Source organism: Triturus cristatus, chromosome 7 (assembly GCF_964204655.1).
Source record: "Triturus cristatus chromosome 7, aTriCri1.1, whole genome shotgun sequence".
NCBI lineage: Eukaryota > Metazoa > Chordata > Amphibia > Caudata > Salamandridae > Triturus > Triturus cristatus.
The window spans coordinates 542,304,256-542,324,687 of NC_140590.1; the positions used below are offsets into that span (position 1 = coordinate 542,304,256).

Genomic DNA, 20,432 nt, shown 5'->3' on the forward strand with positions numbered 1-20,432 from the left:
TGACAATTAGGGGGACTGACATAGGCTTCTGTACAGGCGAGAAACGCAGGCGAGCTGACACAGGTGCTGGAACTAGAGGACCGTCTAAGCCAGTTAGAGGCACAAATGTTAGAAGGGTCGGACCCCAGATCTCGGCGCAATCTTTTACTTGTCCAACAGCAAATTCACCAGCTCCTTACTGACGAGGCCAAAGAAGCATGGCTGGCGACCCAGCACAGGATCTACCAATGGGGCGATAAAAGTCCAGCCAAATGCTTCACCGGCTATGTCAGGATAGGTCAACCCCTGTGCAGGTACCCCTCATGAGGGCCCTGGATGGAACATTATGCACCTCCCCCGAAACGGTGGTCCAAGCTTTCGCATCCTTTTACTCCAATCTCTACCGAGAACGGGAGTTGATAGCGGAGCCCCGCATCGATGAATTTCTTTCAGATATCCCTCTCCGTAGGCACTCCGATCAAGTATGGGACTTGCTGGATAGCCCCATAACGATGGATGACCTACAGGTGGCGCTAGCAAACATTCATCCAGGTAAGACCCCGTGCCCAAATGGTTTTCCCAGCGACTTTGTTCGCCCACATATGGCGACCTTGGGCCCCCACTTACTCGCGGCTCTGCATGAGGCTCTAGAGCAGCGCTTTTTGCACATGGATTGGCGCCATGCCGAGATCGTGGTGTTCCTTAAGCCTGCCGTCCCCCTGAGGACCCAGCCTCGTATCGTCCTATCTCATTGCTCAATTTCGAGCCTAAGCTCCTGGGGAAAGTCCTGGCGGACCGCCTCCGCTCATGTATACAAGATCTCATACACCCTGACCAGTCTGGCTTTCTGCCACAGCACTCCACCAGACATAATATCAGGCGAGTTCACAACGCGATCGCGGGAGCACACAGACTGGGTCGCCTGGCGGCCGTCTTACTAACCGACATAGATAAGGTATTTGATTCCCTGAGCTGGACCTAACTCTTCAAGCTCCTTGATGCCATAAACCTGGGTTCTCGGTTCATAGCTTATGCTCGGCTGTTGTATATGGATCTCTCTGCATCTGTTCACTTGGCGGATTATCGATCGGCCCCCTTTTCCATCCGTCGGGGTACGAGGCAGGGATGCCCCTTGTCCCCCCTCCTGTGTGCCCTAGCTATAGAACCTTTAGTGGCATGGGTGCGTCGAGATCCACTGATCCGGGGGATGGACTGGACACAGAAATACTCCAATAAAATCACACTCTACGCTGATGATGCTCTTTTTTTCATGTCAAACCCATGGTTCTCAGGGCCCCACGTCCTCCAAATCCTCAGAATCTTTGGCGAAATGGTGGTATGCGTCCCAGTCAGAACCGGCCTTTGCGGTCGAGAGGGAGGACATGGCTGGCACCCCCTTGCTGCACCTCTTGTATAGCAACGCATCCCTAGACACTCTCCCTCCAGCGTGACGGAAAGTCAAACAGATCTGGAGGCCTACGGTTCAGTCCATGGGATGGTGGGGCAGACTAACTGGCTCCACTCCCCTCTGTCAGGGCACTTATCTGCGGCCTGTTTCTGCTCTGAGCAGGTTCCGTAAATGGGACCTTATTGGGATTTCTATGGTGGGGGACGTCATGCAGGGCACTACCCTTAAGTCCTTTCAACTGCTGCAATCTGACTATGATTTACATAAATCTCAGTTCCATCAATATCTGCAGCTTCGACACGCATTAGACCCCCAGATTCGTCAATTGGAGGCCCTACCAGAATTCCACCCACTGGAAGGCCGCTTACTGATGGGGGACATGGGGGATCATAAAATCAGGCGAATCTCTTAGATGCTCAATGCACACACGAAGACCACGATTCACAAAACTAGTGGTGCAAAACTGCCAAGCAACCATAATCCCACTTGTCGGTGTGTATTGTGTTACCATACTGAGAATGGACGATCCATGGATGTCAATGAAGGAAACCGCAGCAGATATTTATTTTGCCAAAACTGTTACTGTGCTTCAACCTTAAATGGCAGACTTCAAGGCTGGCTGGAGCTCCTCAGTCAGCCACGTGCCAGCAGTTCCAGAGGGGATTGATTCTCCCAGATCTAGCTGCACATTCAGAGGTATCACAGGGTTAAGAAAACTATACATTTCACAATAGGCCCGTTGACCTCTGTAATCCTGTATTTAGATTGATTTGTATGCGAGTGTGCTTCGCAGTGCCACGAAACGGTCACCTGCGCAGTGCAAAGCTCCATCTAAGTGGAATTAATTAAACTGACTAAAAAGTTGAAATAAACGCCCATTCCGGTCACTTATTTGTTTGGAGCTGAATGGGAAGACAAACCAGAGACAAACCAGAGACATGCTTACAAAATGCAACATTCCACCAAGTATTGGTTGAAGGCTCAAATTTAAAAAAAAAGTTTTGCGCCTAAGTGGCAACTCGTGATTTTTCATTTGATTTCTCAAGTGGAGAGGGGGGTTTGGGATGATGGGTGAAAGGATACAGGGCTTGACAGTGATTGTGGGATCAGACTTCATAGGGTGTGGGTGAGTCCAGATAGTTGTGAGTGTCTGTGTTAAGGCAGGAGTGTCTGTGTTAAGAGTAGGCTAGCTGAGAAAGAGGATGGGATAAGAGTTGGTTTGCTACGGAAGGACTGGGGCTATAAGCGAGGTTAAGAAGAAGTGAGGGTGGCCAGCGAGTCCCTCATTGAAGTTTAGCAAACAGCACACCATGCATCAGTGTGGCAGTATTGTCAGAGATGTCCTTTAGGCTTCTCTGTTACCCCTGGATCTTGGTGCAGCTGCAGGATCAGTGAAGCAGGGAACAGCTGCACTGTGCACACATTTGGGACTCGGAGCATCATGAATGTGTCTCTATATGCTGCATAGTCCATGGACCTTGGAGAGAGTCGATAATCCATGGATCTGAGAATGCGTACAGGATCCCCGTCACTAACCCTCTCATTGGGATGAAAGATCTGCATTGTAGGTGGAAGGGTGAGAGCGGGGTAGGGGAATTGGTAAAAACACCCATTGATGTTCTCTTAATATGTCCATTTGTTTCTAGAAAAACGTACGTGAAAAACTGATGGGAACTGAACGTCAGCTGGCTTCAACAGAAGCAGAGATATGTAAAACAACGGAGAGAGCTAAAAGCATTCAGGTGAGCACGCGCGTTGTGTGTTCTGTTTCACCAACAGTTGTGTATTTGTTGCATCCTTATCCTTTGTCTGGCTTCTGCTATCGAGGTCTAGAACCTTTCCTGGTTGCGATGTGTGTGTGCCATTATACGAGGTAATGCTGGTCTTCATTTGTATAATTGCCATATAAAGTGGATTTCCAGAAATAGTTCTATAAACATTAGGTGAAATACCTGTGCTGCAATAAAGACCTGTCCCTTCGCCTCATATTAGAAGGGAGAGTGGGGGGTAAGGATGAGGCTTGAAGGGTCTAAATGGTTCTATTCTGCATTCTCCCCACAACCTACATAACCAGGTGGGTGTGGCTAGCTGTGTGGCAAGCAGTTCGAAGTCTCGCCTTGTGTGAAATAGCAGCGAAGAGAAAGCGGAGAACATGAAGGCGGCGGTGTGCCACGGAAGACCTGCCTCAGAAGCTGCGAGGTATCCCTGCCCGAGGAGGACGAAGCAGATATGCTTTAGGACTCCACTGCTGACTTGGGAACCTCAATACCTGGGCTCTCATTTGGGCTTCAACACTTTACCCAAAATCTTTTAATTCTCTGCAAATTCTCTGCATATGCTACATTATAAATACTTGTAATATAAAAATCCCGCTGGTGTTGGATTTTTAAATAGTGGTTTACACTGCTGTAGGGTCCCCTCCAAGTGTTGTTGGGGAAGAGGAGAGATTTTTAAAATAGATCTACCAGGAAAGGTAAACCGATGCAATAAAGAAAGAGTTTTGTATTAACAGTTGTCTTTCCTCACAACAGTAGCATCTGACTGGGCAGAGAAATAATGCTTTGTGAAGAAGGTGGCCCTGGGTGTTCCACTGGGAGGGAGGGACATTGAGAGCTGAGGCAGGTGACGGGTGAAGCTTAGAAACAAGAGACCTAAGTAAGTAGATGGGTGCCGGGCTGAGGGACAAATTGAGGCCCTGCCAGAAATGTACTAACGATAGTTCATGGCCTGAGAGCACCCACAGAGACTACCTCCTCCACATACCCTCTCTTGCTCCCTAGACCCACAAAGTGTACACTCAGATGTCAGGTGCAGCTGGAAGGATGATGACTGCAGATGACAGAAATAGGCTGCAAATTCAGTTTCAGGAACAAACTCCATCAAATAGACATGGAGGGTAGCTATGGCGGAGGAGCGTCGCCCCACTGCTGCTAACCAGCAGAGGCAATAGTGATAAAAGAAAAGGATAATTTTTTTTATTTTATTATCATTTTCTTTTTCACCGTTGCCTTTGATGGGTAGACGAGTTGTGGGGGTGGGCCATCTTCCTAGCTTCAGGTAAAGGAGTTGTGGGCAGTACTAAGTTTTAGGCCGGCCAAACCGTCATGCGAACTTAGCATTTCTCCACCTAGTTGTGTTGTAACTGAGTGCTCATTACTTTATTTGTTCTTTATTTATTACATATACCTTGAGGGGTTTATATTGGTGAGGTTGTTGGTAGCCAACCTTTGCCCTAGAGCACCACAAAAAATACGTATTGTACTCCCTGTCCCGGACATCTGGTGATTACCTCCGGTCAGCCTGGTTACCACCTATCTGTTGAAAAATCATAGTATTTGATGTTTGGGGCACCCAGGCCCCCTAGTTCCACTGGTAAGCCTAATTTAGCTACAGCAACTCTTTGTTGGCCAGTGTGTCAAACTAGTTTCCTCAGTAATGAATCTAATTATTTTCTTTGAGAGCACTATGGAAATAGTGGTAATATAATATAATAAGCTAGGCAGGATAACCATCTTGGGTAACGTACTTCGCTTTATGGGTGAGAGGGGGTGCATTCTCCAAAAAGCTACTTGTGTTATGAGAGCCGTCATAGCCTTAATGTGGTTACTATCAAAGTTTTGCTCAACGTGATAGATTCTGATACCTAGGTAGCAGAAGGAGGTCCCTTCCCACATAATATAATTGGTTCCTAGGTTCACGGCAATCGGTATTGCACTATGGTGAATTGGAAATATGCACGATTTTGAGCAGTTAACGTAGGCCAAAGATTGTGCCAAAGTCTTTAAGGAGTTGAGCCAATGTTGAATGATCCTTGCTGTAATCTCAAATATATATCAGTATGTCATTGGTGAACAGGGATGTCGCATGTATGCTGTTTGTAAGAAGGATATCCCACGTTCTCCCCTCTCACCTTAAGGTGATGGTGAGTGGCTCAATAGCAAGAGCTAAAAGTAAATGGGAAAGGGGGCAGCTCTGACAGGTCCCTCTGTTTACTGTAAAGGGGGTGAGATTAATATACCCAGTCTGACCCGCGCTGTAGGGGCTGTATAGAGGAGGAGTTTAATGAGGGGTATGATGTGTTTCCTGAAGCCAATTTATGTGAGGACCATAAAAAGGTATTCCACTCTAGAGCACTGAAGACATTCTTACGTTCAAGGACAAGGGAGGCAGAGCAAGACCAAATTTGTGGGGCCACTTCCAGTAGCTTGTAAAGCTGTATGGCGTTTAATAAAGTGTTTCTCCTGGGGACAAAGCCATTTTAGTCAAGGTGGATCAACTGGGGTAACACCTGGAGTATGTGGCCCTCTTGAATTTTTCCACGTTTTTTAGAATCTAAGTTTAAAAGTGCTATTGGTCTAGAAGAAGTCAGTTCTTCCAGGGACAGTCTACATGTTTGTATTGAAAGAATCAGTGCCTCTCAAACTCTGCTTCTGCCATCTCTTAGACGGCTGCAAGTCAATATGATAAGACAGCATATGTTTGGTAGAACATAATCGGAAAACTATTGATGCCCGGAGTAATTGAAGCATCTATCTTTCTTTGTGAATCAGTGGGTACTTTAGATAATGGGATTTCATTGAGGAAACTCACTGTCTTTCCTACGGGGTTGAGGGATGAACTCTCATAAAGTGTGTGGTAGTAAGTATAAAAAAAACCGCAAGAATGTCTTGCTGAGAGTACACGAGGTTGCTTCGAGATGTTATGACTATATGAGTAGTTTCTCTGTTGATGAGCCAGGTCACCAACCTACCATCCTTGTCCACTATGGTGTGGATCCGATTTACGTAGGAAGTACAATCCAGGCTTCTCAATTTTTCGGTTATGGTTGCTACTTTCTGATAAGCAGTATGTAGGGAGACTTGCATGGTGGGTTCTTCCCTTCGTAGTCTTTCAGTTTGAGAACAGGCCTCTTCCTCTTGGTCAGGTTCCTCACCCAGACACATATGGGCAGCACCTACTGCGTTTATACAGTGGCCTCGTGTGACAACTTTGAAGGCCTCCCTTTCAGCAGCTAGAGAAGAGATGGAACCATTGTTTTTCTCAAAGTAGTAATGTATTACTTCCCTGAGCCTGCTGCGGAAGGACTGTTTCTCTAACATTGCACTCTAAACAGCAGGAAGGAATGGCTGAGATGGGTGGGCCGCAGGTCAATTTAGATTGTGTAAGATTATGGTCCGAGATGTTCCTACTCAGGTAATCTGATGAGAATATGGACAAAGTTGGGACGTGTAGACTTTCCGGTCCAGGTGCATGCATCATTTTTGCGGGGAGGATTAATAAATGTAAAGTCTGGTATTTGGATTGTGAAATCTCCAAACATCTGACAGTGTCCACCCGGTAAGCCAAAGTGATAGGGCCTTGGAGTTGTGTGTTGCATGTACTTGTGGAAGATGATCTGTCTGGCACAATGTCCAAGACACTGTTTAAAGTCCCGAACTAGGATACATAGAACATGGTCCCATTTTGTCAGTTGATCTCATAATCGGTTCGGGCAGGTGTTCAGTTCATTGTTTGGGGCATAGATTACTACCTAGCAGTACAGAAGCGCCATCTACAGGACCTTCTACTAGGGCAAATCTGACATGTGAGACTGATATGATTAAGTGTGTCTCAAAGTGTATACCTACCGTATCGAATTAAGCACACCCTACCTCCTCTCTACCCTCCAGGGCATGCTGAGAAGTTGGTAGAAAAGACTTGGCCACACCAGTGCTTTTGAAGTTTAATAGCCTCTGCAGCAGTGGGTGGGACTTTTAGAGAAGGGATAATTGAATTCCCTTACATTGAAGGAATGAATTGACTTTTTATTCTCTACGAACTGTGTGCATTTGTCTGATGTTTCATGTGCATTGGGGGTAATCATTGGATTGTATTTTGTTAGGTCGAGGACCGCCGGTCTGCCGAAGGCAGAACCAGAAGTCGGAGATTTAATGACTTGGAGAAGAGGGGCTTGAACCTGCCCCTCTTCTCCCCTGTTCTCCATTGGCTGGCCTCTTGAATGCTGGCCAGCCATTGGAGAAGAGGTCCCGTCACTCCGATCAGGCCCCATCCTTTTCGGATCTGGGGGCGTGTTTTTTTCAGAAAGTCTAATTATCTCCTCCAGCCAATGGCAAGAGGAGATAACAGAAAAACACGCCCCCGAATCCGAAAACGACACTGCGTTTCTCCGAGACATTTCTGCTTCGCCTCGGAGAAAGGCGGTGGTGTCTTCCGGTGCCCTCGGCTTGTTACACTCGCTGTGTGTGAGCCTGCGTTATCATTAGTCCATCGTCTATGTTAATTCTTGTCTAGATTGAAAGTTTATGGTATGACAGCAGAGTCAGGCTCTTGAGCTGTAAACCGGAAGTAATACCGTAGAGCCGGTCCACTCTCTTTTCCGCTTTACTCTCTTTCCAGTGGCGGCGTGCTTTTAAGCAGCCCCTGAAGTGGCAGCGCCATGAGTGTCCCAGCTTTTATCGACGTGACGGAGGAGGATCAGGTGAGAGGCGCACCCGATCCCGGGAACTGATCCCTCACTTCCTCGTTCGTCTCCGTTTGTATCCTTGCGTGCATCGTCTACTATCGTATTGCCTCTCCATATAGCCTAGTGCTTGGGTTTCTGTGACCCACTGCCACTCTTACAGGAGTATTGTTGACATCTGGGCCTTTTACTTTGTACAGAGAATATTTCTGGGCCTGTGCCCTGCAGTAATCTTAACTTTAATACGCCAGTCCCTAGACATACATATCTCCAATAATACACTTGTATCCTGATCCGCAAAAAAAAATGAAATTTAAGATTGGATATGCATTTAATATCAGACGATATCAGAAAGAAAAGTAAGGGTATGGGTCTACAGTATTAAATGCGTCGTTTTGTGGATGACAGTATGTCGTAGCAGTGTTAAGAAAACCCAGCAAACAACAGTTGATGGTAAAGAAGATGGGTAATTACACTGATGTGATTCTGAACTTTTTTTTGTCCATTTGGAGTTTTGAGAAAAAAAAGATGCAGCCCAGACAGCAGAAACAATGCTGGCATATTTCATTTACGGGAGCAAAGAACTAGCAGCGACAGTAGCAAAAATCATACCATCCCAAATACAATGATAGTAATATGTGCAAAGTTTCCATTTACAAGAAATACTGCCTGTCTACCCTTGGTCATATATGTCTGATTTTCCGCAGAAATTTCGCTACTTGAAAAAGTTCCCTTAAAAGTTGGGCTCATATACAATTCATACCCTTTTACATGCGGATGGTATTATTTTGTTTGGTGTAAACCCTTAGGTCTACAAAGACACCTGCAAGAATTATGCACTTTAGCTAAGCCTAAAAGTCGCTTTCTATAGATAAATGTTTGAAACTCTAAGATGCTAGACTTAAGCGGGAAGAAGAAAGGTTTCAAGTTTAATTGGTACATAGACTACGAAAAAGCGGAGGTTGGTAACTATGTTTACTTGGGGAAAAACCTTTGCAATCAACCTCTCCCACAAGCTGCACTTTCACTATTTAGGGGAAAAAACCTTCGCCCACGCAGGTGCTCTTGCCATTTTTTATTATCCCATGGGAAAGAGACATTTTAATTATATATATCAGAATTATCTAGAGCAAAGATTACTGCAACTTTGATATATTATTTGCAATATGCTCCTGTCTCTAGCTGGGCTTTTTAAAACTTGCATGAAGGGAAAATTTTAAGGAAATTTTGCAGTTTGAGTTCAACCTATTTCCAAGAACTTTCAAGTGTAATCTGTTCGGGATAGAGGCTCATCCACGCACCTGCTCTTTCGTTAAGGACACTACTTAATGTAAGTTTGAGAGAAGGACCCGGAGGAAAAAATAAAAAAAAATTGTTTTTTAGAAATTTGCCTTTTACACTGGCATATGTCAAATGTGATAAGGCTGTTCTGGAATTGTGATCTCCAGGCCAGCTATACCACTTTTTGAAAGTCTAAGTGGGCAAGCTAAATTATATCAATGAGCAAGAATATGGGAGAAATGCTTACATCCATAGCAGTTTGGCAGCACGCACTAGTTTTGAGGAAAGACATCCATATCTCAGGTATCTAATATAACACAATGTGAAAGGGCTTCTTCGGATAGTATACCTCCCCCCCCTTAACTCCTATCGAGCTAGAAGAAGAGGATCCTCAGTTGATTCTGCTATTTGTAAACTGTGAATTAGGTCTCCACAACCTTTATTCATGTACTACATCTCTTCCCAGTACTAAGTGGCGTTAGAAGGTGTTTTTTTTATTCCCTTTAACGGAATGCTTTAATATAATTACACATCATGATTTGGTATTTTTTAATTACTCACCCACCTAATGAACAAGTGTGTTTTTCTATCTCTACATTTTTAAGAGTTTTTTTAATCGATAGTTGAGAAACAAGATAAATTGTTATTTTATACTGCTTGAAATCCGTTTGTATTATTAACATTTTTAGGTGTTTCATTATTAATGGATGTATTGTGGATCTCTGAGGAGGTCTAAATCAATTTTCTTAATACACCTGAAAATGCCTACTATCGTACTCCCTCTCTATAATGGCTAATAGTTGGCTTTCTGTGATACCTTGCTTCTCTCTTATAGGACCATTGTTGACATCTGGGCCTTTGATAAGTATAGAGAATACTTCAGGGCCTATGCTCTTGCAGTGATCTGACCTTTATTATGCCAGTACTTAGACATGCAGATAGCCAACAATAGACGTGTATCCTGATCTGTAATAAGCAGATACAAATTTAAAATTGGATGTGTATTTAATGTCAAACAACATCCGTAACAAAAGTAAGGGAGAGGGCCCTTAAGAGTATTAAATGTGCCGTTTTGTGGATGCCAGTATGTTGCTGTAATGTTATGAAAGGCCAGTAAAGTACAGCTAACGGTAAAGAAAATGGGTGATAACTGGTGCACTGGTCTCGGCATTGGTAAAGTTAGATCTATTAGCATTGCTCATGACATTATTTTTGTTTATGTTTTTGTTTTTTAAACATTTAAAGAAACGGCATTGTCATGAGCAATGCCAATAGCTCTAACTTTAACAATGCCGAGACCGTTGCATTGTAAATGCTTGTTTTTAGGCATGCTATGGTTGTTTGGTGTTTAGAGAAATCAACGCTTCATACCCATCTGTCTTTAAAGAGGAACGTTGTCTTCTATGGGATTGAAGAATTGAAGGTGTGTCAGGCCTTCTTCCTCCGATCCAACGTCCATAAAACAAGATATCTGATACAGCAATACAAAGGGGAGGGGGCATGGGCGTCCGCAGAAATTTTTCCAGGGGGGGGGCGAACCTGGCAAATGAAGGGGCGTGGCTAATGTTAATCAATGGGGGCGGGGCTAAAATGGCAGACAATCAGGATCGGGTAATGTTCAGGCCAACCTGAGAAAAACAAGCATTGGCATAGCCAATAGGTCTCGCCTTTGGGACCTTATGACTGACTCACTGACTGAAGAACTTATATAGCTCACTTTTGCCGAGGCGTCTTGGCGCTGGGTAAGTATGATGCCGGCAGTATAAGTATTTAGTTCTGCAGCAGGTTCCAAAGGCGAGACCAATTGGCTATGCCAATGCTTGTTGTTATATCTGGGCATGTTGAGAGGCTAGGGGACTGGGTCTCGATGTCTGGTTGGGAGCACAGCAATGACCTACTCAATTTGAATGCATAGGTAATACAACCGGAGGGGTGAAATGAAAGGTTCGCTACCAGGAATAACAGGAAGGTAGAAAGTTAGGCTGGTTAGAAAGATAAGGAGGGGTAGAGACAGGCATGGTGGTGAGGGGAGAAACAGATGCATGCTAGGAGAGCGCTGTGAGGGAGTGAGGCGAAATGGGAAGAGGCACTGAAAGGTGGGTCGGGTAAAGACCGTAGTAAGGCAAACAGAAGGGTAGCGAGGGGTGAAGGGTAGACAAAGAAGTGAGGTGTAGAAGAAAAAGATTCAGGAGCAGCGACAGGTAAATCAAAGCTGGAGAGGGGAGAATAACGCAGTCGTAGAACGTGAGGGGGCCAGGTAGAGAGAGGGAGAGGTGTGTCATAGACATGTAGAGACAGCTGAGGAAGAGGGAATAATAAAGACTGAGGTAGACAGGTGAGGTAGAGGGGTGCGTTGATATAATGGAAGTGCAGAGATGTGCCACAGATGTTACTGAAGAGGAAAAGAAGTAGAGATATTGAGAAAGATGTAAGGCACTAAAAGAAGTAAGGGGGTGAACAGAGGTAGAACGAGTGGAAGGGGAGAGAACACGTAGAAGATGAATGGCAGGGTAAAATGAGCGATCAGGCAGTGAGTGTGAGGAGTGGGATACAGAGGCATATGTGGCAGTGAGTGTGATGTGCGGGGTACAGAGGGATATGCTGTGGCAGTGTGCACAAGGTGCGGGGTACAGAGGGATATGTTGTGGCAGTGTGCACAAGGTGCGGGGTACAGAGGGATATGTTGTGGCAGTTAGCGCAAGGTGTGGGGTACAGAGGGATATGTTGTGGCAGTTAGCGCGAGGTGTGGGGTACAGAGGGATATAAGGCAGCAAGCGCGGGCAGGGCCGGCTTAAGCGCTCGTGGCGCCCAGTGCGACAATGCTTTTTGGCACCCCCAATGACCACCTCCACTACAGGTTCTTCATAACCATCCTTTCACAGCGCCCCTCAAGCCTCCGTAACCATTCAGTCTCAGGTGCATTTAATTCATTTTATAGCGCCGCTCCTATCCGTGTAAGGTGTCAGAACACTTTACATTACACAGATTACATAGAGACAAACAATCCTAAGTGTGTAAACAGTGCATAGGAAATGTTACATAAGAGAGAGGACAAGAAGTTGTAGGAGTCACAGGTCATCCGTACAGGTAGGCAGGATAGTTTAAGAGGGCTTGGCCAGGAGAATCAGAAACCTAGAATTTAAAACCTAGCACCATGGATGGGGGGTTCCCTTTATTAATAAGAATTGATTTCTACCCAAATTAACCCATTTTGCCACATTTGGATAATGAAAAGCTGGGGGGAAATCATAACGCTCTAGCCCATACCCTACAGTTTGCATGCATCTTTCATAACAGTTACTTGCTCACTGTTCCACATTAGGATTTTAACTCATAAAGAGTTATCAACAATATGGTCTCTCTGACAAAAGTGTGACCCACTGACCTATTTACATTACATTTTACGCACTTTGTGAGCTGCACGTTCTTTGCAGCAAGCATAGTAACCCTCTGCACTACCTTAGGATGAGTAGAAACTTCCATTACACAAAACTTCGATCTCTCCCTCTCTAAGAAGTGCATTAATCACTGCAGTCATTTAGACATTTTTATTGGTGGCTGAAAATTTCTAGGAGTCCAGGAAAGAAGCAGGTGCTTTTAAAATCATATTAGCGCCCCCTACACAAAGTCAGCACCCGGGGCGGTGGCACCGGTCGCACCGCCCTAGAGCCGGCCCTGAGCGCGGGGAGTGGGGTACAGGGGGATATGAGGGAGTGGGGTGCAGGGGGATAGGAGGCAGTGAAACACAGGGTCAGCATGTCCTGCCAGACATGATAGGGTGCATACTGGCAGATAGATATGTTATTGACACGAGTCTGTGTACGTTTTGGTGGGATCTGAAATCTGGGCTATGGCGCAACCTCAATTTTTGACTTGGGAGAATAATGCATCGACCCCCCCCCTAGAACTTCATTCAGAAGACCTCTTGCTCTCAAGCTACACTGTGTTAAAAGCAGTGCTTAATTTGAGCCGGTGCTTTCCGGTGCTCAGCACCGGAACTTATTTCACAGGGCCGGGGCTATGATTTCTGAACCTGCAGGTGGTCGTCTCAATATTAATTATTCCATTCCAAAATATAAAGTATAACATACCTTGCCATGGTGACTGTCTGGTATGTGTTCACAGGCAGGCATACACCGGTTCAGGCAGGCATGATTGTGTATCACCACGTTAGTGATGATGTCATCACACCTGTCACGAATTCAAGAAGTCATCGTCAAAAAATGGCTTGCGTTCGATTCCCCGAGTCTGTTGCACCCTGCCATTGCCTGAGCCTCCCATTGGCTAATTGTAGGTGGGGGCTAGCTCATGACGGATTTCAGGCAAGGAAGCTCCGAGAGCTCATTTGGAACTTGGGAGTGAGGTCGCGAGGAAGAATAAACTAAATTAAGTGTGCATTTTCAAATTGCTTCGTGACCAGAGTGGTATAGATGGCAGCCCTACATTGCTGCTATCCGCAATGTGCTCAATACGGCTGTGGCCGAGCACAACTTTTGTGCGCCATGGAGTCACCTGTTTGTGCGCTGCCCCCCAGCATGCTAATTGTTCAGCGCGTGAGTCCAGCAGGCGCCACAGCCATACACACCGGCATTGGCAGCATTACGGTCGGGGACAATGCTTGTGCTGTAGCAGTCAGGGTCACAGCAAGCTCAGCATTGGATGCCGATGCCGTTGTCACCCCTGGACCTACTAATTGCAGGAGGCACTAGCAGTGACCTAACCTGCTGTGCTGGAGCAGCCGCCTGTTCCGCAATGCACTGATTAATATGTGCAAAAAAGCATTTTATTTTGGTGTGCATTTCTTTTTTTTGCACTTGTGTCGTGTCGGTTTAGATAAAGAATTAAAATACATGTCACCTTGCCCTTCTTTAGGAATGACAAAATAGCAGGGACATGTACAGGCTAGAGACAGGGCTGAGAGCACTAGTAAAGATGAGAGAGAGCAAGAGCAAAGAGGGGAAAGAAACAAGGAGAAGAGAGGGATAAAACACAGAAGAGTAGAAGAAAAGGAGGAGAGCAAATCAGATACAGAGAGAAAGAGAAGGCAGACATGGTGCGCAGCAGACAGTGATAGAAGGGAGAAGATAGATTGAAAGGATGTAGAGGACAGGACATGACAGAGAGAAAAAAAGAGCAGAGAAAGGATAAAACGGAGATACAGCTAATCACTGCTAGAAGAGTGAAAGTAAAGAGCCAAGATCGAGGGGAGAGAAAGCAGAATATGGATAAAAAGGAAGATGAAAACGGGCATGGGTAGAATGCATAAGGAATAGAGGGCAAATCAGAAATACAGGGAAGTAGGTAACACACCAGGTGTGACAAAGACGATAGAAAATGATTAGAGAGGTGAGAGGATAGACTCTTAGAGAAAAGACCTATGGGACAAACATCAGAGCAAGGTTAGAAGATAGACTGAGGCAGTGCTAGTGTTGAAGGTGGGGCACACCAGAGATAGAAGTGGGCTATGGCCTCCTTGGAAACATTTTCGGCACCGGCACTTCTGCTTTTGCAAATTAAGCACTGGTTAAATGGAGGTCTTTGTGTCCAGACCTAACCACTCGTGCTTGTGGCACGCAGCTCAAACTGGCCATTGTCATTCTGTTTGTGATAATCAGCCACAGACAGCATGACAATGGGCGGGAGGGGCTGCGAGGAGGAGTGCGAGGCGCCCGATCAGGGAGTTGAGGCCTCTGGCAGGGAACAGCTCTGCTCCCTGCAGGGCCCGTAATTACGGACAAAAGGCGTCCGTAAAAGCATGGATGGCCACAAGGGGGGCAAGGAGGAGCACTCCGGGGGGGGGGGGGGGCAAGCGCCCCTCCTTGCCCCCCCCTGCGGACGCCCATGGGAGGGGGCAAACGGCAGACGCCCCGAACACACCTCCAGTCCGTTCCATGGAGGGGCGCGCGGTTGGCTCTGTGTATTGTGGTCGCAGAGCTCGCTGGGAGGGCGCCCACGTGGCATCACATACATCAGCAGTCACTGCGAGAGAGAGAAGAGGGAGGGCGTGAATGGCGAGACTATTAATTAGGCTCCCGCGGATTTGCATATTGCTGCTGGTTTGTGTAAGGGTCTGCCAGGTGAGGCCCAGTGGAGGGGAAAGTCCAGACATGAATAAAGGAGGGTTTGGATTGATTTTTTATGACACATTTTATTGCTTTTTTGGTTAAGCAACATAAGCAATCGAAACCTCGAGCTCGAGCCTCATGGAGCACAATATAAACCTCGAGCCTCATGGAGCAGAATATAAACCTCGAGCTCGAGCCTCATGGAGCAGAATATAAACCTCGAGCACTGCAAATAAATGACGGAAAGTTGCACATTGAGTCAGAAATGGCAGGGATCACAGCCGCTGAGGTGGAAGCGCGCATTACCGTAACATGTGACCATAGCATCAACAGTCGGACTTCTCATTCCATTACATACCCCCCCAGCCCCATCCTCCCACCAGATGCGGTTGAATTCCTCTGGACCGCCCCTCCTTATACACCAGTTTTTCGAAAGCGGCACAGGAATCTTTGCCACAAATCCACTCCTGTATGGACGGAGCCGGCTCATCTCTCCAGTGTCTGGCCAGGTCTCCTTTGGCTACCATATATGCTGTTGCGAGGAGTAAACGGATTGCCCTGGAGTCCCCCACAGAGTCCATTATTCCTAATAACACTATTTTAGGATCAAGTTCCCAATATGCTTGCGCCTGGGATCGTCCAGATAGCGTGGTAAAGGGTACCTTGGTCGGGCCCACTGCGCAAGCACGCAGGGTCACTGGCCTGGCCATGCGCCAGATGCGTTCGGGGGGAGTAATAGATCCTGTGAAGGTATTTGAATTGAACTAGGTGTAGTCGCATTGATACCGCTAACTTCCTTGCGGCCATCATTGCTTCCCCCAGTCCTTTTCGTTGTTTTTGGCCCCATCATCCTCCTCCCACCTGGAACCTCAGTGCTCCCAGCGGGTCGGGTGAGTTCGTGACTAGGGAAGCCGGGGTACCCCACTCCTACCCAGAGTGTCAGTCACCAATTTGCATTCAAATGGGTTGAATTTGGGAAGCGCCGTAAGCCTGTCTTTATAGCGCTGTAAGGCACGCCTCAGTTGCAAGTAGTGGTAGAACTGAGAGGGATGAAGGGTGAAGTCATTTGCCAGTTCCTGAAATGAGCGCATATGGCCCTCTCTCCAGGTATTGCCCAAAGTGGAGATGCCAATTAGGTCCCACAACCGGAATCCGTGCAGTCTTGCAGTCTCCACTACCCACGTCCTGTGCCACAAAGGGGTACATGTGCCATGGCGCCGCATATGTTGGAGCGCTGAATGCCAACAGCCAATAGGGATTTGGGTTACTGGTGGGAAAGAGTGGGGGATCCCCCCCCTTACAGCACGGAGAGCAGACCATTAGGCGAAGGACTGTGAGCCCCGGCCTGTGGTCTGGGTCACCCCTGTCTGCCCGTAACCAGTCGTCTATTATGACAAGCTGAGAAGCCCAGTGGTATAAGCGAATATCTGCCCAACCTGAGGGTTTGCATTGTCAACACTGGTAGGGTGCCCTGTAATACAGCAGGGATGGCCACTTGAGCACTCTAGGGAGACTCTTAGGATACGCATCAACACAAAACAACACAAGCATTGGCATAGCCAATAGGTCTCGCCTTTGGGACCTTATAAGTGTTTAGCCATGCAACACTTGATGTTGTTGCACCAAGGATATTGTGCTGGATATCTAAACACTTATAAGGTCCCAAAGGCGAGACCTATTGGCTATGCCAGTGCTTGTTTGGATTGGGAGGAGGTGTGTGTGTTTGTCCGTCCGTTTGTCACCAAAACAGTCCAAAACGAAGGGCACACTTTGCACAGCCTGTGCATACGTAAGGGGTGGACTACCCCTGATTTCATATTCTCCAACAAAAGATAAATGGCGCTGCACTCGCCGGGGAATTTCCAATTATTTATTGACAGCCAACTCACTCCACCTACGCGTTTCATCCACACTGGTCTTGGTCACAGTAAACAACTTTAGTCCATCATTACTTTCTGTTTAAATACCTCTCCCACATTATCCATTAGGAGGCATTGTGGGAATGGTATTCCACATTGTTAGCTCAAAGTAACAGTAATCATTTTTACAATGTAATACAAAGTCAAGTGGAATATTCTAACAAAAACATACTTCAAAATCACAATTTTCGTACTATAGTATGTTTGATAATAGTTTTAGTAACTTTTAACCGCATGTGTGAACATGCATGATACTGTTGTGCAATCAATCAAATCCTTGCAACGTGTTCTTTTTCCATTGTAGTATGGAAAATCCCATGCGAGTTGTTATATATATATTCGCGCGCACACACAAAATCTGATAGTGGAAATGGATGATTTTATGCCCCACATGTGCTTAAAATGCAGGATATTCTGCGGCAGCTCAATAAAACCAGACATCCTGATTTCTTGATCCCTGAAGACTGACTTCTTTGAGTAACACATACGTCACCTGTGGTAGTCCTTAGTCACCAGTCTGCGTATTTGGAGGTGTACAAATACATGCTTAATTGGAGGCGCTATACAGTCCAGTCGCAAGATGGCCGCAAATTAGTGTGGCTCTCCTGGCAGGAGCACTAATCTATCATTTATCCTACAAATACTGGGGCAAAAGCCCTGGACTACCCAGTGGCATAAGCAAAATTAATTTGGCCTTGATTCTGAGCAGTGCAGGAGCTGTTAATCGTGTAGTCTGAGAGGGAAAGGCAGTCGACTGCGTGGCTGGCATTGAGCTGAGGGTGAGGCCAGATGGTGTCGCGGCCGATACCTGATAGCGGCGTGCTCCCAGGTCCCCTGCTGATTGTGGCCTGATCTGTATTGCCCCCATGCGCCCCTGCCTAGTAGACGGCGTGGCTGGCGGTGAGCAGCTGGGGCAAGTCGGCCTGCATGCGACCCGAGCCTGCTAGAAGTGCTTGCTGCTCCCTTACACCACCACTCCTGGAGGAGATCCCGAGATCGGCTTGATCGCCAATGCCGAGACATAGACATGAGGCCTGGGAACCCCATATACGGACGCGCCGTTGAGAGGATCTGATCAGCTCGATTTCGGCTTTTGACTCTGGCCCATCGCGCCTGCCTAAAGTTGCCCTGGTGAGTGGGCTGCTAGTGTGGCACGTCAAGGGAGCCTGCAGCCAATCGGCTGACTGGAACACCTAAGGGTATGCATCGCCATGTGATGGGGCAGTTAATATGATAAGTGAAGCCCGTAATTGAATGCTACTTTGGAGCACAAGAAAGACAAGTGCAAGTCTGGACATACTGCTGTGAAGGCCGATCGGAAAAAGGCACAGTGGTAAAGAAGACGTGACTGGGCTGTCCCAGGCCATTTCAATGACAGGGCTGTTGCCATTTCATTTTAGTGGACATCAGAGGCGCAACTAGAGTCAAATTTCGGGGGAGGTGGGGGGGACTGAGAAAAAAATTCGGGGGGGGGGGGGGGCTAATTCTTCCAGTAGTAGGCTGAGTTATGATGCAGGGGCTCTTAGAAGGGGTGAAGAAACAACAAAGCCTCATTCACAAGCATATGGTCTTTTAAAGACCTGTGAAGTACTCTGGTGTGGCTGTGTGTGCGCGCCCGGGAAGCTGTCTCAGCCCGGGCTGTCACACAACGGGCGGGGTGGGGGTGGAGGTGCTGAAGCTCTTTGAGCCCAATTGGCTTTGTGCGCCTGGTGGACATCATATGTGATTACCCATTAAGTGAGACCTGTTTAGCTGCGACCACGAGGGTGGATCACTACTGCCAGGAATTAAACAGGGGAGGAGGTGACGAAGACCACCTGGGGCGTCGCATGTAAACGGTGCAGCTCTGCGTTGCTTCAGCGTCATTGCTGTGTGGATCCCTGTCCTACTCCACCCCCAGGGGGAGCCTCAGTGAAGCGGGGCTGAATACTTGGAGTTCCGCTCTGTCTGAAAAGCACTCCACAACTGGAGAAGGAAGCTAGTTGTTTTTGCTGATTCGAATTTAAGCACGGTGCTAGCGCTGGTGTTCTGCTGGTGCTCCCTGTGGACCAATTGATAGGGAGTGGCGGGACCCTGGCAATGATGGGGGGAATTCCTGAGATCAGCTTCTGTACTGCACTTGTGGCCATGGTGATGCCTTGAGTGAACTGACTAGCAGAAGATGGACAAAGCTGACGCCAAACAAGTGAAGCTCACTTTGAAAACAGAAGACAGACATGCACTCTGGATCTTCCTTTTGCCGATCCTCTACATTGTCAAGACGTCGGAGCTGACCAGGGCCCGGAACCTGTTATTAGAGCTATGTTTCTGGACCTCAAGCAAAGTCTTACAGCAATTGACACAACAAGCACGGCCGTAAAAGTAACGCACATCAAAGCGGCCGCAAAAGTGAAATTGATCGCGATCAAGCGCGGCCAGCAATGCGCTTAATGAGCAGAGGAAAGCCATATGGCGCCTCTGCTCGTAAGCGCGCGCCCGCGCACATGCAGGCAAGCTGTAGGCCGGCCAGGGTAGCATTTTTTGAAGCCCTAACTAAAAGTCTCGCCAGACCAGCGCATGCGCTGGGTCAGGCGAGACCTAAAAACCATTCATTACTCCTAAGGAAAGAGATAATCTCATTAATGGAGGTCATCTGCAATTTATGGGGTCATTGTCAGGACAGTCCCCACGTCTCAGAGAGGGGTCAAGAATGGTGAGGTATCCTCAGACGAGGGGATGAGGTGGAGACTGGCACCTGTGATGACCCTCGGAAGGAGACTGCAGCCACCAGTGTAGAGAGTTTAGTGACTCTGGCTTATTCACTGGAGAGTGTTGCTATAGTAGAGGGTGAAGTGCTCGGTTTCAGTCTAGGTCATCTGCGTCCGCATTTGTATTTCATTTGGCTTTTCAAAACTCCTGTTTTCGAGGAAACATTAGCTTTGGCAGGAGATTCCGTGACTTTCCACCCCATCTCAGGCCATAATAGGTTCAGTAAAGAAAAATGCTAGACAACATTTTGAGCTCGCCCAGGAGTATTTGACATACAGTTCTCTGATCTTTCTTTTAACTCCTCTGACTGAAGCATGTTTTTTGTTAAACATTTTTATTGATTTTACAGCATTAATAGTTGGTTATATCATGCAGCTCGCGTCAATATGCCGTTATTTGTCGACTAGAGTATACCAACTCTAATTCTATTCCCTCCTCCCCCTACCCCTGAATGAGGCATGTTGATGTTGTTCGGCCAGCATATAGTTTGGGAAGAAAAAGATCTAATGGTTATTAATTTCAAGGTGCCCTCGCTGACCATAAGGAGCTTGATAACTAAAAGCCTTGGCTGG

The 20,432-nt window shown here is 47.0% G+C and overlaps 1 protein-coding gene across 1 annotated transcript in view; it reads left to right on the forward strand.

Moving 5' to 3' along the window:
- TRIM65 (tripartite motif containing 65) overlaps nucleotides 1-20,432 on the forward strand; it is a 123,455-nt gene that overhangs the window by 32,937 nt on the left and 70,086 nt on the right. Inside the window, exon 2 of the mRNA XM_085616963.1 lies at nucleotides 3,034-3,129. Within this exon, the coding sequence (XP_085473089.1) occupies nucleotides 3,034-3,129 (96 nt within the window). The remainder of the gene's footprint in view (nucleotides 1-3,033; nucleotides 3,130-20,432) is intronic.